General features: G+C 47.2%; 1 protein-coding gene across 1 annotated transcript in view; it reads right to left on the bottom strand.

Moving 5' to 3' along the window:
* cpm (carboxypeptidase M) overlaps positions 1–20602 on the bottom strand; it is a 75721-nt gene that overhangs the window by 1114 nt on the left and 54005 nt on the right. The window contains exons 5-9 of the mRNA XM_056275673.1: positions 9534–9636; positions 8965–9070; positions 6351–6521; positions 5685–5837; positions 5251–5399 (exon numbers count right to left, since the gene is read on the bottom strand). Of these exons, the coding sequence (XP_056131648.1) occupies positions 5251–5399; positions 5685–5837; positions 6351–6521; positions 8965–9070; positions 9534–9636 (682 nt within the window). The remainder of the gene's footprint in view (positions 1–5250; positions 5400–5684; positions 5838–6350; positions 6522–8964; positions 9071–9533; positions 9637–20602) is intronic.

The raw sequence follows: 20602 nt of genomic DNA, 5'->3' as shown, positions 1-20602 counted from the left end.
ACTGCGTATAATTTGGCCAAGAGGTGTAATGTAAAGAGAGAAAAGTAGAGGGCCAAGTACTGAGCCCTGAGGCATACAATATTTAACGTCAGATAATTTTGATATAATATTATTATAGCAGACACAATGTGTTCTTCCAGATAAGTAGGACTTAAGCCAAGAGAGAGCTAAGCCAGAGACACCAAAATTACAATTTATTCTGTCTAATAGTATACAGTGATCTTAGCTTAGCTTTAGCTTAAGGTTGTCCATCGTGTCCGACAATGACAATCCTGCCTCTGCTACTTGTGAGTCTTCTTGTGGCTGTAAAGCCCAATCCGCGATCCATACCGTCTGCCACAGACAGAACAGGTGAGAGCACTGTAGGTGTGGTACTGGCTTCATGTCTCTTTAGACGTCTGATCGGTGGTGATACAGTGATCAATGGTGTCAAACAGGGGTGGAAATTAACTTTTTTGTCCACCTGCCACCGTGGCTGGTGGATTCCAAAACCTACCAGCCACTCAATTTTTTTACCGGCCACTTTCTTGTTTTAACCGGCAGTGTGTAACTGCATGTGAAAAATAATAAAACAAGATCTACTATATTCAAGCAATAGGCTATTTTAAATATTTAAACTCTTAAAATACTATTTTCAAAATCTAGTTTACTCTTCTATGGTTTTCAAAATTGTGTAAACTACCTTTAAAACATTTAACATATTTGTCAAAAAATAACCGGTGTATCAGTGCCGGCAAACTTCCCTTTACTATTACATAAACCAAGACTGGAACAAGTAGAAGGGATTGTGTCAGTATGGGTCTTAATTCAACACTTAATCTAACGTTAGTAAATGACGATTTACTTGCTAACTACAGGTAACGTTAGCTAGCTATGACATTACATGACAGCTATATTCTGACCTTAATTCAACACTTCATCTAACGTTAGTGAATAGATTTTTAAAAAATTACGATTTACTTGCACTGCCACACGTAATCTGTAAATGGCCTTCGTTTTTTGGCGATGGCGTGGGCTTTTCTACACAGTAGGCTCATCTTCTCCAACTGGGACGCGTTCATGGCAGCGGTATCCTGCGGGCTCGATTTCCCTGTACTATCTTTATTACGTGGATGTGGCATTTGGATGATTCATGGTCCATTATGGCTTCCAATTTTAGGCTTTTAGTCCCAATAATGAAACTGTTAGCTTTCTTGTTGGCATCCGAAGCGTGCTGACGACATACCCAACAGAACATTGTCTGGCTTGTCTCCTCGTAAACTAACCAATCACGGGACTCTCTGTCTCTGTTGTCAGTTATTCTCCACTTCTCATTAAAAAAACGTTTTCGTTTCGTCTTCGCCTCTTTAACCCGTGTCTCCTGCTGTGTTGTTTTCTCTGCAGACCTCTTAACCCCTGCGATGTGACGCCACATTGTGTTTTCTGGCTCTCTCCTCGTCCTCGAAAGTGTCTGTGTGAATTAGCAGACTCGCAAGACAAGCGTCCCTATACTCTGCCTCTGATTGGCTAACCAACGATGGCAACAAGTACTAGCCAATCAGAGGCAGAGTAGGGCGGGTCATAGGGGGGAAAATAAGGCAGATTCGCGATTCAGTACGTCACAAATTGCTACTTTTCTTTACCCGCCACCGTGGCTGGTAGGTTGAGCAAATTCACCCGCCAATACGCAAATCCACCCGCATTTGGCGTGTAGCGGGTGCTAATTTCCATCCCTGGTGTCAAAGCACACTGCGGTCCAGTTGTAGAAGCACAGAAGTGGGATCAGAGTCCACAGCTAGTAGAACATTGTTCACCACTCTGGTCAGAGCAGTTTCAGTGGAATGACAAGCCCCGAAAGCTGACTGGAAAGGTTCATATGGTTTTCTTCTATATGGGTCGAAATCTGTTGATATACAACTCCTTCTCATACATCAAGCGCTGATCTTGAAAATAGGAGATTGCAGTCAGTTGGTAAGTGATTTGAAACTTGTTTTGATTCGGACTTAGGCCGTTATTGGGCTTTGTTGGGCTAAACACTTGCTACTTTCACTCGGAGCTTCAATAGGTGGGTCAGCTGATGCGGGTCGCGCCCTTTATTGGTTCCTTTGTTGTGGAAATCAGACAGGGGTGGGCTTTTCACTAAAAGCTTATGAGAGATTGAACTAAACCCAACAGAACAAGCTCTGATCTTGAACATAGGAGATTGCAGTCAGTTGGTAAGTAATTTGAAACTGGTTTTGAGTTTTGATTTGGATTTAAGCCATTACCAGCCTCTGTTCGGCTTGGCACTTGCTAGTTTCACTCTTTGAGCTTCTATAGGTGGGTCAGCTGATGCGGGTCATGCCCTTTATTGCTTCCTTTGTTGTGAAAATCAGATGGGGGCAGGTTCAGCTGTGGTACTTCCTGGTATTCAAACACACAGCTGTGCTGTAGCGTCAGCGTCAACCCTTGTGTGTCAGCCCTCATTATGGTAAGACCAAATTGGGTAAAGACCTGCGAGTCCACCTGTGCAAGTCCACTGAGCGAGGACGCTGACTCCTGTCAAGCTATTTGTCGTTGTCATATATCGCCCACCAGGGTGTCAACTGGGGAACTTTGTAGTCGAACTAGACATGTTACTCTCAGCCATTCCTGATGATGACACACCACTGATTGTCATGGAAGACATGAATATCCATACTGACAAAACCCAAGCGACCGGCTTCCTGTCTCTTGTGTCCTCTTTTGACCTCAAACAGGTCCCCACCCCTCCCACACACAAATCTTGATCTGATTTTGACCCCACAGCAAATCTTACTGTCACACCCCTGCATCTGTCAGACCACTTCTTTATTCAATTCACGGCCTCCTTACTGGAACAACCTCACATTCCTCCACACATGGTCTCCTTCCACCGAAACATCCAGTACCTTACACCAACCCAGGTTTTCAGTGAGGTCTTGGCTGCCATGCCTCCTTATAATGAATTCTCTTCACTCCCTGTCAACGAGGCTACAGACACACTCTGTTCCTCACAAGCCTCCTCTCAACAATCTCTGCCTTCTAGCATTCAAACCTGCTCATAACACCCCCCCCCCCCAGTCCATGGCTCACTGAAGTCATCAGAGAGCAAAAGTCGGGGCTCAGAGTGGCAGAGAGAAAATGGCGTAAAACAAGAGTCCAAAGACCTCAGTGACTATCAATGTCTCCTTGCATCATTTTCCTCCAGCTTAAAAACAGTTAAGACCACTTACCATCAGAACAAGATCTATGGTGCCACTGATGATCTAAAAAAAATTCTGCTTTTAACTCAATCCGTCTCCTCTTCCTCTGAACTACACTCTGCTCACTCCAGACATGTTCGCCTCATACTTCACTGATAAGGTTTCTGCTATCAGTAACCAGTTCTCTGAGCCTGACCAACTCTGTCTGCTGCTGCCAGCTAACAGTGCCTCACTCACCTCATTCTCCCCCCTGACCAAGGAGGAAGTCTCCAAGCTTCTGCTTGACTCTTGTCCCACTACCTGTCCGCTGGACCCAGTACCATCCAACCTCCTACAGCCCATTTCCCCCGTACTTAACCCCACAGTCACACACATCATCAACTCCTCATTTAAAACGGGTGTGTTACCCACTGCATTTAAGCAAGCTCGGGTCACACCGCTGCTCAAAAAACCCCACACTCAACCCAACCCAGGTTGAAAACTACAGACTGCTTCACTCCTACCCTTTCTTTCAAAAATACTTGAGCCCACTGTCTTTAACGAAGTCTCTGAATTTCTTTCCAAGAACAATCTCTATGATCCGAATCAGTTTGGTTTTAAGCGGGGTCACTCTACTGAGACAGCCCTGCTGTCGGTAATAGAATCACTGCATTTGGCTAGAGCTGCTGGCCAGTCCTCGGCTTTATTGCTTCTAGATCTGTCAGCTGCCTTTGACATGGTTAACCTCCTCTCTACACTCGCTGAGCTTGGTATCTCAGGACCTGCCCTCTGCTGGTTCATATCCTACCTCTCAAGTGTCCAAACCGCACAGCTTATCCACAGGGGTGCCTAAAGGGTCAGTGCTCGGTCCACTTCTTTTTTCAATGTACACCACCTCACTTGGTGCAGTCATCCATTCCCATGGTTTCTCATACCGTTGCTATGCTGATGATACCCAGCTCTTCCTAGCATTCCCACCAGATGACTTCACAGTCTCGGCACGGATATCGTCATACCTTGCTGATATCTCTGCATGGATGAAAGAACGCCACCTATCTAAGACTGAGCTCCTTGTCATCCCAGCAAGTCCATCCTTAGAACAAAAGATCAATATCCAGCTTGGATCAACCCACCTCATGCTCACAAAGTCTGCCTGAAACCTGGGTGTCATGACTGATGACCAACTAACCTTTAAGGTTCATGTGGGCTCAATTGCTTGCCCTGTACAACACCAGGAACATTAGACCCTACCTGTCTGAGCATGCAGCACAACTCTTGATACAGGTTCTTGTAATATCCCGCATTAACTACTGCTACTCCTTACCGGGAAGGTCTCCCTGCATGCACTTTCAAACCTCTGCAAATGATCCAGAATGTGGCGGTGCATTGGGTCTTCAACCAACCCAAAACAGCACATGTCACTCTTTTGTTCATATCCCTCCACTGGCTCCCAGTCGCTGCCTGCATCTAATTCCAAAACCTTGATGCTCGCTTACAAAACAGCAGCTAAAATGGCTCCCGATATTAAACCTGCTGGGAACAATGCCAGTAGTATGATATAAATTAACCATGTCTAGCATTGTAGGTCCCAGAAAAGGCCAGAGGTCTTTAACAAGTTTTTCTGGTAAGGGATCAAGTAGGCAAGCAGTTGGTTTAGAAGCTGACACGAACTTAGTCAAAGTATCAAGAGAGATAGTCTCAAAAGCTGTAATAACTGGGACTGTCAGTGACTCATTGTGTAGATATGAATTTAGTAAGACAGGATCTGCAGGAGTAGACGGAGTTGAAGAACTAATTTTGTTTAAGATCTCATCAACCTTATTGCAGAAAAAATCTAGAAGTTCATGGGCTATGAATGGTGAGCAGCCAGTTGACGACTGCTTTTCAGTAAGTTTAGATACAGTGTCAAAGAGAAATCTGGGGTTATGTTTATTAATATTTATTAAGTGAGAGAGACATGCTGTTTTTGCAGTAGATAAAGCACGCTTGTATTTCAATAAACACTCGTGCCAAGATAGTTAAAACACTTCCAATTTAGATTTTCACCATTTATGTTCTAGTCTCCAGTCCTGTGTGTGTGTGTGTTTACAGTGAAGGTGTGGTTGCCAGGTAACAGCAGTCTGTAGTATTCTCCATGTTGGTTGGTTCTGAAGGGACAAAGATTTCTACGACCAGAGACCTCGACCATGGCATTCTGGACTGGAATCCCAGATGAGTCAAACACGCGACCTTTAACACCTACACACACACACACACACACACACACACACACACACACACACACACACACACACACACACACACACACACACACACACACACAGAGTATACATACATCCAGTGTTAGGTGGTAATTAAAGATTAATTGAAGCTCAGTTTAAAAGCACAGCAGAGTACACAGACAGGTGGGCAGCTGGAGAGGTAGGTGGACGGGTAGGTGGACGGGTAGGTAGTGAGACTGGTATTGTATATTTGTATTGTTTGATATCATATCATTCTTCAACGTGAAATAGATGGACATACCCAGGTGGACCTGTTTAATGAAGGCCAGCAGGGCAGCTCTGTTCTGCTGCCAGATGGAGGGCAGTTGATTGACAGGTGGGTATTTACAGCAGGACAGCTCCAACGTTAGCTCCAAACACTGAGCCCAGATGTAGTTATAATCCTGCATCCCGCCTGCAAGTACCCCAATAATACACAACAGTACTACAATCAATATACAACTATAATACCAACAGTAGTATTAGTACTGTAGTAATTCACATTAACAGTAGAGGAGTACTGCAGTGATACACACTAGAAGTGTTGTAGTGCTATAGTAATACAACTAACATGTGATCACCCTGTCATAATAACGTGTTTAACTTTAACAACAACTGAAGTAAGAACACAGGAGAGCACATTCTGTCAGTCTGCATGGAAGGAGACATGATGCCGATCAAGCCAATGGCCAATCAGCTTTCAACTTTAGTGGGGGAGGGGCTAAGTCTGACAGAGATGTATACACACACACACATACACACACACACACACACACTGTGATGAAGACACAGCTGTGGTTGGAATGATAATACTTGTTAAAACAGAGCAGCACAAATGATAACCAGCCTTGCAGAAGGTAGCATCAGTTACCAGGGAAACTAATCTTGCTAGCCATGGCAACTTGGTTGACCATGGCAGCTGACAGACCTGGCAGAGGGTACCACTGATAACCATTGGTGATGCCATCGGTGAAGGGTTTGCTGATATGGCAGCTGTCTCCGCGGTGCATGGAGCCATGGTTGTAGGAGTAGGCCTTCGCCAGGTGGACAAACACATCATTGTCGGGGGAAACGCTGGCTCCGCCCACCAGCTCTCTGCCTAAGGGAGAGAATCTTTTTCATGTCTGTCGGTAATCAACACCTCGTGTTGCATCTTCCCTTTCCTGCATGACTTTCCTGCAGGGCTTTCCTGTGGGCCTTTCCTGCAGGGCTTTCCTGTGGGCCTTTCCTGCAGGCCTTTCCTGCAGGGCTTTCCTGTGGGCCTTTCCTGCAGGGCTTTCCTGCAGGCCTTTCCTGCAGGGCTTTCCTGTGGGCCGTTCCTGCAGGCCTTGCTGCAGGGCTTTCCTGTGGGCCTTTCCTGCAGGGCTTTCCTGCAGGCCTTTCCTGCAGGGCTTTCCTGCAGGGCTTTCCTGTGGGCCGTTCCTGCAGGCCTTGCTGCAGGGCTTTCCTGTGGGCCTTTCCTGCAGGGCTTTCCTGTGGGCCTTTCCTGCAGGCCTTTCCTGCAGGGCTTTCCTGTGGGCCTTTCCTGCAGGGCTTTCCTGTGGGCCTTTCCTGCAGGGCTTTCCTGTGGGCCTTTCCTGCAGGCCTTGCTGCAGGCCTTTCCTGCAGGCCTTTCCTGCAAGCCTTTCTTGCGGGCCTTTCCTGCAGGCCTTGCTGCTGCTGCAGCAGTTTGTGCGTCTCAGTTGGTTGTGTGTTATAGTTTGTTTGTTTATTTCTATCTTGTCAGTTTTTTTTGTAATTTCTTAAATTTAATGAAATTTAATGAAAAAATTTCTGCCACAGGATACAAATCCTCTACACCAGACTCGACAAATTAAAACAAACAACCATACAAAAAAGAACCACAATATTGTTATTAAAATCACAAAAGTCTCACACATAATCAGAAATCACATAAATACAATAGTCTCTCAAATAATCACAGTCTCATAATACTCACAGTGATCACAACTCAGCTTTATAATCGTATAAAGGTCCTTTGTTCACCAAAATGTATCTAATGTGTGTTTAAAAGCGTGACGTGAAGGAGCTGCACCACATCCTCTGGGAGTTCCTGTAGTTTATAGTGACATGCAGCTTCAGGAAGTACGTTTTCCTCCTGACAGTGTTTCTGTGACCATCTTCATAACGATGCCCCATCACTCTTTCTGCCATGACAGAAAGACCATGTGCCTACTATGCGGTCACCATATGGTCACGATGCACTCACCATGTGGACCATGTGGTCATGGTCATGATGCGGTCACCATGACAGTTCACCATGTGGTCAGCATGTGGACCATGTGGTCACCATGTGGTCAGCATGTGGACCGTATGGTCACCATGCAGTCACCATGACAGCTCACCATGTGGTCAGCATGTGGACCGTGTGGTCACCATGCGGTCACCATGTGGTCAGTTTGTGGTCACCATGACAGTTCACCATGTGGTCAGCATGTGGACCATGTGGTCACCATGTGGTCAGCATGTGGACCATGTGGTCACCATGCAGTCACCATGACAGCTCACCATGTGGTCAGCATGTGGACCGTGTGGTCACCATGCGGTCACCATGTGGTCAGTTTGTGGTCACCATGACAGTTCACCATGTGGTCAGCATGTGGACCATGTGGTCACCATGTGGTCAGCATGTGGACCATGTGGTCACCATGCAGTCACCATGACAGCTCACCATGTGGTCAGCATGTGGACCGTGTGGTCACCATGCGGTCACCATGTGGTCAGTTTGTGGTCACCATGACAGTTCACCATGTGGTCAGCATGTGGACCATGCAGTCACCATGACAGCTCACCATGTGGTCAGCATGTGGACCGTGTGGTCACCATGACAGCTCACCATGTGGTCAGCATGTGGACCGTGTGGTCACCATGCGGTCACCATGTTGTCAGCATGTGGACCATGCGGTCACCATGCGGTCACCATGACAGCTCACCATGTGGTCCATCTGGCCACCATGTGGTCAGGAGGACAGCCGTGGAGGGTCAAGCCCTCAAACACACATTAAATGATGCTGAGCTAGCTCGTGCTAATGAATTCATCTCAACCGATAAAGAAATGATTAATTTTGTTATTAACAAAAGCAAAAAGTTCAAAATCCCTCTGGATGAACTCTGAGGACCAGTTTTTACCTGGACCTGAAATGTGGCTGGATCTTTAACACCAGAATAAAGAGACACGTTGCAGGTCTTGTGCGACAAACACAGGGGAGTTGATGTGATGGCAGTGAAAGATGGCAGACTACAGGAACCACCTAAGATCCAGCCTCAGGTGCAGACAGAGCAGGATTACACGTAAGAGCCTGCAAATGAAATCTCCAGTCAAGGACCACTGAGCTAACCAGATCCTGCAGAAGATCCTGCAGAGGACAGAGCCAGCTGTCGGCTCTCAAGAAACACTGTGTCCAGGTGAACTGATTCAACTTCCAGTGAGAGTCAATCTGGTTCTTGATTCTGTGTGTTTCTGTGTATGTGTGTGTGCGTGTGTGCGTGTGTGTGTGTGTGTGTGTGTGTGTGTGTGTGTGTGTGTGTGTGTGTGTGTGTACCTCCATTGCTGTTGTCATAGGGGTAGCTAGCTACCAGCGCTCCACCGTGCAGATTAGCAGAAAGAACAAAAGTCTCCGTTTTCAACCAGTCCATCACAGCCTGCACCTAAAGACACACATCATAACACAAACAAACACACACCACAACACAAACACACACGCACTGTGTTAAATACACAGTATATAAAATACACAAAATATATAACAAACACACACACACACACAGATACACACATGCAGGCACACAGATACACATACACAAACAAACACAGACAAACACACACATACACACACACACAGACACACAGATACCAACACACACACACAGATACACATACACAAACAAACAAACGCAGACAAACACACACACATACACACACAGATACACAAACACACACACACGCAGACACACACAGATACACTTACACAAACACACATACACAGATACACACACACGCACACAGACATACACACACATGCAGACACAAACAGATACACATACACAAACACACACACAAAGATTCACACACACACACACAGAGTGTGTCAGCCCAGGTCATGTGACTGACCTCCACCTCTCTCCTCACTTCCTGGATGGGCTGTTGTTGCCGTCGGCGACCAGAGAAAGAATCTGGAAAGTTTCTGTTCAGATCCACTCCGTTCTGATTAAACCTGAGAAACCCACCCGACAAACACCACATAAACCTGTCTCTCTTCCTCTTACACACACACACACACACACACACACACACACACACACACACACATACATATACACTCACCGGCCACTTTATTAGGCACACCTGTCCAACTGCTCGTTAACGCAAATGTCTAATCAGCCAATCACATGGCAGCAACTCAATGCATTTAGGCATGTAGACATGGTCAAGACGATCTGCTGCAGTTCAAACCGAGCATCAGAATGGGGAAGAAAGGTGATTTAAGTGACTTTGAACGTGGCATGGTTGTTGGTGCCAGACGGGCTGGTCTGAGTATTTCAGAAACTGCTGATCTACTGGGATTTTCACGCACAACCATCTCTAGGGTTTACAGAGAATGGCCCGAAAAAGAGAAAATATCCAGTGAGCGGCAGTTCTGTGGGCGAAAATGCCTTGTTGATGCCAGAGGTCAAAGGGGAATGGCCAGACTGGTTCGAGCTGATAGAAAGGCAACAGTAACTCAAATAACCACTCATTACAACCGAGGTATGCAGAAGAGCATCTCTGAACGCACAACACGTCGAACCTTGAGGCAGATGGGCTACAGCAGCAGAAGACCACACCGGGTGCCACTCCTGTCAGCTAAGAACAGGAAACTGAGGCTACAATTCGCACAGGATCACCAAAATTGGACAATAGAAGATTGGAAAAACGTCGCCTGGTCTGATGAGTCTCGATTTCTGCTGCGACATTTGGATGGTAGGGTCAGAATTTGGCATCAACAACATGAAAGCATGGATCCATCCTGCCTTGTATCAACGGTTCAGGCTGGTGGTGGTGGTGTAATGGTGTGGGGGATGTTTTCTTGGCACACTTTGGGCCCCTTAGTACCAATTGAGCATCGTGTCAACGCCACAGCCTACCTGAGTATTGTTGCTGACCATGTCCATCCCTTTATGACCACAGTGTTCCCATCTTCTGATGGCTACTTCCAGCAGGATAACGCGCCATGTCATAAAGCTCGAATCATCTCAGACTGGTTTCTTGAACATGACAATGAGTTCACTGTACTCAAATGGCCTCCAGTCACCAGATCTCAATCCAATAGAGCACCTTTGGGATGTGGTGGACCGGGAGATTCGCATCATGGATGTGCAGCCGACAAATCTGCAGCAACTGTGTGATGCTATCATGTCAATATGGACCAAACTCTCTGAGGAATGTTTCCAGTACCTTGTTGAATCTATGCCACGAAGGATTAAGGCAGTTCTGAAGGCAAAAGGGGGTCCAACCTGGTACTAGCAAGGTGTACCTAATAAAGTGGCCAGTGAGTGTATATACGTATATGTATGTGTGTATGCATGTATATACTATATACTACATAATGCAATGAGTCAAGTAAATTGTTTATGAGACCGTACCTGCCCGTTTCATGCCATAAGTGTGTGTGTGTGTGTATACGAGTGTGTGTGTGTGTGTGTGTGTGTGTGTGTGTGTGTGTGTGTGTGTGTGTGTGTGTGTGTATGTGTGTGTGTGTGTGTGTGTGTGTGTGTGTATATATATATATATATATATATACACACACACACACGTGTATATATATGTTGGTATGTATGTACTATATATATGTGCGTGTGTGTGTATGTATATATATATATATATATATATATATATATATATATATATATATATATATATATATTAATGCAGTGAGTCAAGTAAATTCTTTATGAGACAGTACAAGCCTGTTTCATGCCATAAGTGTATACATATATATACAGTGCATCTGGGAAGTATTTACAGCCCTTCACTTTCCCCATATTGTGTTATGTTACAGCCTTATTCCAAAATGGATTAAATTCCTTTGTTTCTCATCAATCTACACACAATACCCCATAATGACAAAGCGGAAAAGGTTTTGTAGAAATTTTTGCAAATTTATTAAAAATAAAAACTGAAATATTGCATGTACATAAGTATTCACACCCTTTGCTATGATGCTCAAAATTGAGCTCAGGTTCATCCTGTTTCCACTGATCATCCTTGAGATGTTTCTACATCTTGACTGGAGTCCACCTGTAGTAAATTCAATGGATCGGACATGATTTGGAAAGGCCCACACCTGTCTATATAAGGTCCCACTGTTGACAGTGCATGTCAGAGCAGAAACCAAGCCATGAAGTCAAAGGAATTGTCTGTGGACCTCCGAGACAGGATTGTATCGAGGCACAGATCTGGGGAAGGGTACAAAAACATGTCTACAGCTTTGAAGGTCCCGAAGAGCACAGTGGTCTCCATCATTCGTAAATGGAGGAAGTTTGGATCCACCAGGACTCTTCCTAGAGCTGGCCGCCCAGCCAAACTGAGCAATCGGGGGAGAAGGGCCTTGGTCAGGGAGGTGACCAAGAACCCGATGGTCACTCTGACAGAGCTCCAGCGTTCCTCTGTGGAGATGGGGGAACCTTCCAGAAGGACAACCATCTCTGCAGCCCTCCACCAACCAGGCCTTTATGGTAGAGTGGCCAGACGGAAGCCTCTGCTCAGTAAAAGACACATGACAGCCCGCTTGGAGTTTGCCAGAAAGCACCTAAAGGACTCTCAGACCATGAGAAACAAGCTTCTCTGGTCTGATGAAACCAAGATTGAACTCTTTGGCCTGAATGCCAAACGTCACGTCTGGAGGAAACCAGGCACCTCTCATCACCTTGCTAATACCGTCCCTACAGTGAAGCATGGTGGTGGCAGCATCATGCTGTGGGGATGTTCTTCAGCGGCAGGAACTGGGAGACTAGTCAGGATGGAGGGAAAGATGAATGGAGCAAAGTACAGAGAGATCCTTGATGAAAACCTGGTCCAGAGCGCTCAGGACCTCAGACTGGGGCGAAGGTTTACCTTTCAACATGACAACGACCCTAAGCACACAGCCAAGACAACGAAGGAGTGGCTTCGGGACAAGTCTGTGAATGTCCTTGAGTGGCCCAGCCAGAGCCCAGACTTGAACCCCATTGAACATCTCTGGAAAGACCTGAAAATAGCTGTGCAGCGCCGCTCCCCATCTAACCTTACAGAGCTGGAGAGGATCTGCAGAGAAGAATGGGAGAAATACCCCAAATATAGGTGTGCCAAGCTTGTAGCTTCATACCCAAGAAGACTTGAGGCTGTAATCGCTGCTGCCAAGGGTGCCTCAACCAAGTACTGAGTAAAGGCTGTGAATACTTATATACATGCAATATTTCAGTTTTTATTTTTAGTAAATTTGCAAAAATTTCTACAAAACCTTTTTCGCTTTGTCATTATGGGGTATTGTGTGTAGATTGAGGAGAAAAAAAGGAATTTAATCCATTATGGAATAAGGCTGTAACATAACACCATGTGGGGAAAGTGAAGGGGTGTGAATACTTTCCGGATGCACTGTGTATATATATATATATATATATATATATATATATATATATATATATATATATATCTCAACACAGATACAGGAAAAAGGATGTGAATGCATGGCAGTACAGGCCTGTTCCGTGCGTCTGGCACTGATCAGCTGCTGATGTTTTATTCACAAAGAATCATACCGTTACGTTGCCCAGCGTCATGCCCCTAATGTCGGTTGGACAGCGACTAGTCAGATGTAGACACCGAAAAACATATCTCCTTTGTAACTACAAGTAAAACGTCTTTAATACCCCCCCCCCCCATTAGATGATACACATATGACATTTATTGGAGTTTTTTAACATTTTTTTAAAAATATGGTAGCAAATTCGGGGGGCAGCTTGGGAACCGCCGCAGCCAGAACGCGAACCCGTATCTCCCGTACCGCCGACCCGTGTCTCCCGCGGTACGGGAGATACGGGTTCGTGTCCCGGCTGCGGCGGTTCCCAAGCTGCCCCCCGAATTCGCTACATTGGTGTCAGAAGTGGGATACGCGCGGACGCGCTTTCCTGAAGGAGAGGGGTAGTGTGGTCCAGAGCGTCGTCAATGCGGGGCAAGGGGTAGGAGTCCTTACGAGTTGCATTGTTCAGCTGACGAAAGTCCGCACAGAACCTCCAGGTGTCATCCTTCTTTTTGACAAGGATGGCAGGGGCGGCCCAAGAGCTGTTGGATGGCTCTATCACCCCGGCCGCAGCCATCTCTAGAATCATCCGCTCTGCAGCTTCACGCTTGGCAAGCGCTAACCGGTAGGGTCGCAGTCTAATGGGTGGGGTTGTGCCAGTGTCGATTGTGTGCTGCACCAGGTTGGTCTGGGTGCACTCCTCTTCGTGTGCAGCGAAAATCTCAGCGAACTGTTGGAGCAGGTCTTTCAGCTGTTGGCTCTGCTGAGGGTGCAGCCCTTCACTGCTCCGCTGATACAGATCCTGGGTGGCGGCAACGGTTTCCGGCGAGGGTGTCTGATGAATGGTAGCCTCAATAAGAGTCGTCGTCATTGTTGGTGGACCGGGCAGTGTCGTCATCGACTCGGGTGGTGGTGACAGTGGGGGTGGGGACGGCGTGGTGATAGGTGGAGTTGGCTGGATGTGGATAAGTCCCACCTTCCTCTCTGGACAGTGCCGGAGGGCCAGGGTCTCTGTGCCGAGGTGAATGGCATTACTCGACACATCGACCAGAGCCCCCCAGCGAGTCAGCAAGTCCAGCCCGATGATGCGAGGGTCTTGTATTTCAGCCAACCAAAACTCGTGGGTGGCTGCAGCTTTCCCTGCCTGCACCTGCAGTGCTCTCTTCCCCAGCCTGCCGGTTAGTTCCCCGGTCACAGTTCTGATTTTACAGGTGGTGGGCCTCCACTCTGTCTCTGGCAGCACCCCAGGACACACAATGAAGATGGTGGACCCTGTGTCCACAAGGGCCCAGAAGCGGTGTCCACCAATGGAGCAACAAAGGTAGAGGCCGTGTGCGTGGCCCACTCTGCCGATCTGGGAAGGGTTCTCAATGGGGGATATGGTTGGTTGGCTGGGTAGCAGTCTCCCCGCGGTGCCACCCCACTCTAGTTTTCCGACTGGGGAGTGCTACGGTGTCGTGGTGCAGGGGCAGGGCAGTCACGGGCCCTGTGCCCCGCTTCTCCACAGTGGTAGCATGGATCATTAGGCGTCCAGGGTCTGAAGGGTGGTTGGCGTCAGCCTGGTTGCTTTTGGCGTGGTGATGGACGAGCCTGGCAGATGACCCCTTTTTCGACGTGTCCTTCATCTACATGGACCTCAGCCTGATGCACTCGGGGTCTTGGTTGGTTGTGTGGGGCCATCACAGCCTCCACCCTCTCTGCCTCTTCCAACACAGTCTTGAAGGTCGTAGGTGCCGTGATGCGGAGGTGCTCCTTCAACCTCTCTGGGGTGAGCTCCTGGATGAAGGCACTCAGGGCTAACTCATCACGAGCTGCTGGATCAAAGGTGGGGTAGCCACGATGTGCAAAGAAGTACACGTCCGCTGAATAGGCTCCCATTGTCTTGCCCTCTTTGTGGTGCCGGCGGGCCAGTCGGTCTTGCATGCTGTCAGTAGAGACCCATTGGCCAAAGCATCGTTCTAAAGCAGTGGCCAGTGTCTCGTTATCCTGCTGTTCTGATGGTGTAAGGTCGAGCAATACCTGCAGCGCATTCTCTTCGAGGGCCAGGGCAACATGAGCAGCAGTGTCTTGGGTGCTCCACTGGTTGTGCCTTGCTGCCAGTTTTACTTGAGCTAGGTATGGCTCCAGGGCCGTGATGCCAGCATACCGTGGGAGCCTGAAGATCACTGGTGGTGGCAGCATCGCATTAGCAGGGGGTGCTGGGGTTGTCGTGACGTTGGTCAGTGAAGTGGTGACGGTGACCGGTGACGTAATGGCGGCGGCCGGCGGCGGCATGGCGGCTGTTGGCAGTGGATGGGCGGCGGCCGGCGGTGAGACGGCGGCGGACATGTGGTCGAGGATGAAATCAGAGTGGGCCGCGACCTCTCGGGCCGCGCCGGGCCCTGCAAGACGGGGAGCGCTGTCTCCGTCGGCCCTCCCTCCGCGGGACATTCTCCTCCGGACGTTGATGCTCTTTCCCCGGGAAAGCTCTGCTTCAAGACGCCCACTAAGTCCTCAATCTCGCGGAGCACCACGTCAAATGTACTTCTTGACGTTGCCATCTTCGGTTTGGGGGTTTAATCTGCGGTCCCACTTCTGACACCAGTGTGGCAAACGTAGAAGTAATGGCAAAGGTAACCTTTCAGTCTCCTTTATGGAACTCACGCAGAGACGGGAACTCGTATGTCTCGCACCGCGGGAGACATCGCTAACGGCTCGACTAAAGGGTCCGACTCGTTAGGCAAGGACCAACATGTCTGTGGTCCAGAGCGTCGTCAATGTGGCGAATTAAGGGGGGCAGCTTTACCCGTGTCTTTACCCACGACGCGAACCCGTATCTCCCGCGGTACGGGAGATACGGGTTCGCGTCCCGGCTGCGGCAGTTCCTGTGGTTGCCCCGCGGATTCGCTACAATATTTTAACTGCCTGTCCTTCCAACTGTTCCCCAACACCACCCACTATGAGTCACATAAACTACCTTGTTGTATTTGTAATGTAAGCCATTTCAGCAGTGCCCTGGCCCCTAAGTGCTTTTCAAAACAAGCCCCAGTCCCTTACCCCATTGGCTGTAATGTTTTCTACCCCTCCATTGGTTGCTGTGCATCATAAGTCATTGGTTGTTATAGTTTACATGTTTCCTCATCTGATTGGTCGCGGTCCAACCGACATTAGGGGCGTGACGCGGGGCAACGTAACTGTATGACTCTGTCGAACCACATTAGCAGCTGATGAGTGCACGAGGCACGCGGCAGGCCTGTACTGCTGCGTATTAAAATCTTTTTTTCCTATATCCATGTTGATATATATATATATATATATATATATACTCATATATTTTCGTAATGTGTGTGTGTGTGGTGTTAGTGTGTGTGTGTGTTAGTTAGTGTAGATAGGTGGAGGTGGTAGGTATTGTCTCAGAGAGTAAGGGAAAAATCCCAGAAAATTAAAATTATGCATAATTATGCATACATATGCAAAATTGCATTTTTCTTAAAATGGCTAAAAACCACTTTTCTCGTCATTTCAGATGATTCTGAGCATTTTTGATTTTTTCACCTAAAATTTTTTTCTGGGACCCCCCTTAACCTGGAAAATGTGACCCTCTCCCCCTTTAATGTTATTGTGTATGCAATGTCATGTATGTGAAATATGCTTTGTTGGAACAACTATTGGCCTCAAAGGGGCAGTTAGGGCACAGTTAGTGACAGGTAGCAAGCAATTAAAATGCTCATATCTTTGTAATGTGTGTGTGTGGTGTTAGTGTGTGTGTGTGTGTTAGTTAGTGTAGATAGCGGGACCGAAAACTAAAGCATTTATGATCCTAATTCTTTTTGGAGGTGGTAGGTATTATTCCAGAGAGTAAGGGAAAAATCTAAAAAAAAAAAAATTATGCATAATTATGCATAATTATGCAAAATATGAATTTTTCTAAAAATGGCTAAAACCACTTTTCTCGGCATTTCAGATGATTCTGAGGATCTCTGAGTTTTTTTCACCTATATAAAAAAAAATTTCTGGGACGGAAATGTTTTGGCATTATGCAAAATATATGCATTTTTGCAAAAATGCACTTATGATCCTAATTTTTTTTGGAGGTGGTAGGTATTGTTCCAGAGAGGACGGGAAAAATAGCAGAAAATTAAAATAATTATAATAATTATGCATAATTATGCAAAATATTCATTTTCTAAAAATGGCTAAAAACCACTTTTCTCGGCATTTCAGATGATTCTGAGCATTTGGGGGGAGGGAGTTGGAGTGGGGGGGGGTGGACCACTTTTCTTGGCATTTCAGATGATTCTGAGCATTTGGGGGGAGGGAGTTGGAGTGGGGGGGGGGGGTTAGGGGCAGGGGGAAGGCGGTTAGCTGGCAGGATGAAGAGGAGGGAGATTTAGACGGGTGGAGAACCAAACCGCTACATTGTAGCGGGGTTCTTCTAGTATATATATAATGCAGTGAGCCAAGTAAATTGTTTATGAGACAGTACAAGCCTGTTTCATGCCATAAGCATCATCAGCTGTCAGTAAAGCTACATGGGAAAGACCAGTGCCCACCATCCCCCTCTGACCATCAACGGAGGACGTGGAGAGAGTCAGCAGTGTTAAGTTCCAAGGAGTTCACATCACAGAGGACCTCTCCTGGTCCTCACATGTCAAGAAGGCCCAGCGCTCTCCAAGAAGGCCCAGCGGTGTCTGAAGAAGGCGAGTCTCCCCCCACCCATCCTCCTTATATTCTACAGAGGCACCACAGAGAGCAGTCTGACCAGCTGTATCACTGTCTGGCTTGGGAACTGCAAGGCCTCGACCGCAGATCCCTACAGCAGATAGTGAGACAGCTGGACAGATCATAGGAACTGCTCTCCCTTCCATCCAGGCCATCTATGATGCACGGTGCACCCGGAAGGCTCTCAGCATCGTGAAGGACCCCACCCACCCTTCCCACATCCACTTCACCTTCCTACCCTCTGGCACGAGGTACCGCAGCATCCATGCTGCGGTACCATGCCTCCACCAGACTATGCAACAGTTTCATTCCTCAGGCTGTGAGGTTCCTCAACAGCCTGAACACTTAAACCTTCCACAAAATGACCTTTTGTGTCACAGTCCGGCCGAACTAGCCTGCTACATGGCGTGCACGGAGCGGCACGTGCACGCCAGGCCAGGTTTTCCCTTCTGCCCGGCCTCCTGGTTGATAGACAGATAAGACAGCCCACAAACAGCTGCTGCTCTACCACACCTGCTGCCGCTCTCCTCGTCAGCCATGGCTTTTTAAGCTAGGCCAGGAGCTACACTCCTTGCTAGATTGTTGCGTCGCTCGGAGGGAGATCTTGCTCATGCCTGCTACTTTTGGACTCCTGATTTTTGACCCACGCCTGTTTCTGGATTGTGTTTTCGCCTATTGTCTTGGACACTTTGCCCTGCCTTGTCTCCAATCTCTGCCTGTTTAGCCACGTGAGTCTGCCTGATCCCTGCCGGTACCATTGCTAAGGATTTTTGACATTTTGAGTTTGTCTTTTACTACCTCATCAGTGCGTTGATTCCATGTTTTTGCTCTCCTGATTTTAAAGACACCGAAACCTATTTTGTGTCCCTGAGTCTGCTTTTGGGTCCGCAGTCTTTACCCGGCCGCACCGGCCCTGATACTTTTGACCTTCTTACTCACTGTCCGTGTCAGGTCTGCTTGTGGTTTTTAGGTCTGTGAAGTAATTTTTGTTTTTAATGCACTTTTTGTTTCTAATATTTATTGTGTGTTATTTGTTTTTGTGTGGCACTGAGGTCCTTGTGAAACATTATGTCTCTTCCTTGTGTGTATGAGACATGCTTATGAGGCAACGACAAATAAAAGCAGTCTACGTCTAGCATACCATTTACTGCCTCGTCATACACATCACGTGCGCAACGTCCAATGGGGAAGGGAGAGGTGAGACGTTAAAAAATTCAAAAACACGTGATCGCTAACAGTCCAAATGGGGGCAGGGGTGTTTGGTATTTGTCTATTGGCATGATTTATTTGTAATTACAAAATAGGTGCTTATTTAATTTAATGAAATTTAATGAAAAATTTTCTGGCACAGGATACAAATCCTCTACACCAGACTCGACAAATTAAAACAAACAACCATACAAAAAAGAGCCACAATAGTGTTATCACAATAATCTCACACATAATCACCAATCACATAAATACAATAGTCTCTCAAATAATCATAGTCACACAATACTCACAGTGATCACAACCTCAGCTTTATAATCGTATAAAGGTCCTTTGTTGACCAAAATGTATCTAATGTGTGTTTAAAAGCGTGAAGTGAAGGAGCTGCACCACATCCTCTGGGAGTTCCTTCCATGCTCTTACAGCACAGATGTGAAGAAGCTTTTTCACTTTTCAGTAGGACACTTTAACGGGGATAGGTTTAAGGAGTTCCCTCTTAACATGTCTGTGAATGTTGTCATTCATCCAGGTCATGGTTATCCAAAGGAGTTGAATCAAGTGCAACTGGACTTGTATAGTGTATCCGTGAAGACGTTTCGCCTCTCATCCAAGAGGCTTCCTCAGTTCGTGCCTTTCTGACTCAGGCCCAAAGAGAAGAACACAAACACCTGAGGGGAGCTTTAAAAACCTGCGGCTACCCCAGTTGGACCTTTGTGAAAACTGCAACACGTTCCAGAAAGACCAACCGGGTGAGCGACGAGGAGAAAAGGAACAGAAGGAATAACACAGTCATCCCGTATGTTTCTGGGGTCTCACAGAAACTCAGGAGAATTTTCAACAAACACCGCATCCCGGTATACTTCAAACCCAGCAACACACTCCCACAAAGACTGGTTCATCCCAAAGACCGTGTACCACACACCCGGAAAAGCAGTCTGGTGTATGCTGCACAATGCAATGAGGACTGCACTGACCTATACATAGGAGAAACCAAACCACCACTACACAAACGGATGGCCCAACACAGAAGGCCACACTCCTCAGGACAAGACTCAGCAGTCTATCTACACCTAAAGGAGAAGACACACTCCTTCTAGGACAGCAACGTACATATTTTGGACAGAGGAGACAGATGGTTTGAAAGAGGGGTGAAGGAAGCCATCTATGCGAAACTGGAAAAACCATCTCTCACCAGAGGAGGAGGTCTACGACACCACCTATCTCCCACTTACAATGCCGTCCTTTCATCTCTACCCAGGAGACTCAAGAGGCCTAGCCTCCAAGAACAACAGTCGCTCACTAACGGCTCCAACCACTCTCATGACCACTGAACAATGAAGCCGAGACTAACACCCCCAACCACCGTCGCTGCTAAACAAATGCAAATCAATAGCTCGCATGGCGACGGGCGCGGCTGGACATCGGAACACAGGAGAGCCAGGCATATCAATAGCTCCGATAACGACGGGCGCGGCCAAACATCGGTACACAAAAGAGCCACTCTATCTATGGC

Source organism: Lampris incognitus, chromosome 3 (assembly GCF_029633865.1).
Source record: "Lampris incognitus isolate fLamInc1 chromosome 3, fLamInc1.hap2, whole genome shotgun sequence".
Taxonomy (NCBI): domain Eukaryota; kingdom Metazoa; phylum Chordata; class Actinopteri; order Lampriformes; family Lampridae; genus Lampris; species Lampris incognitus.
The sequence above is the reverse complement of the archived record's forward strand: the minus strand, read 5'-3'. Positions and strand labels throughout refer to the sequence as shown.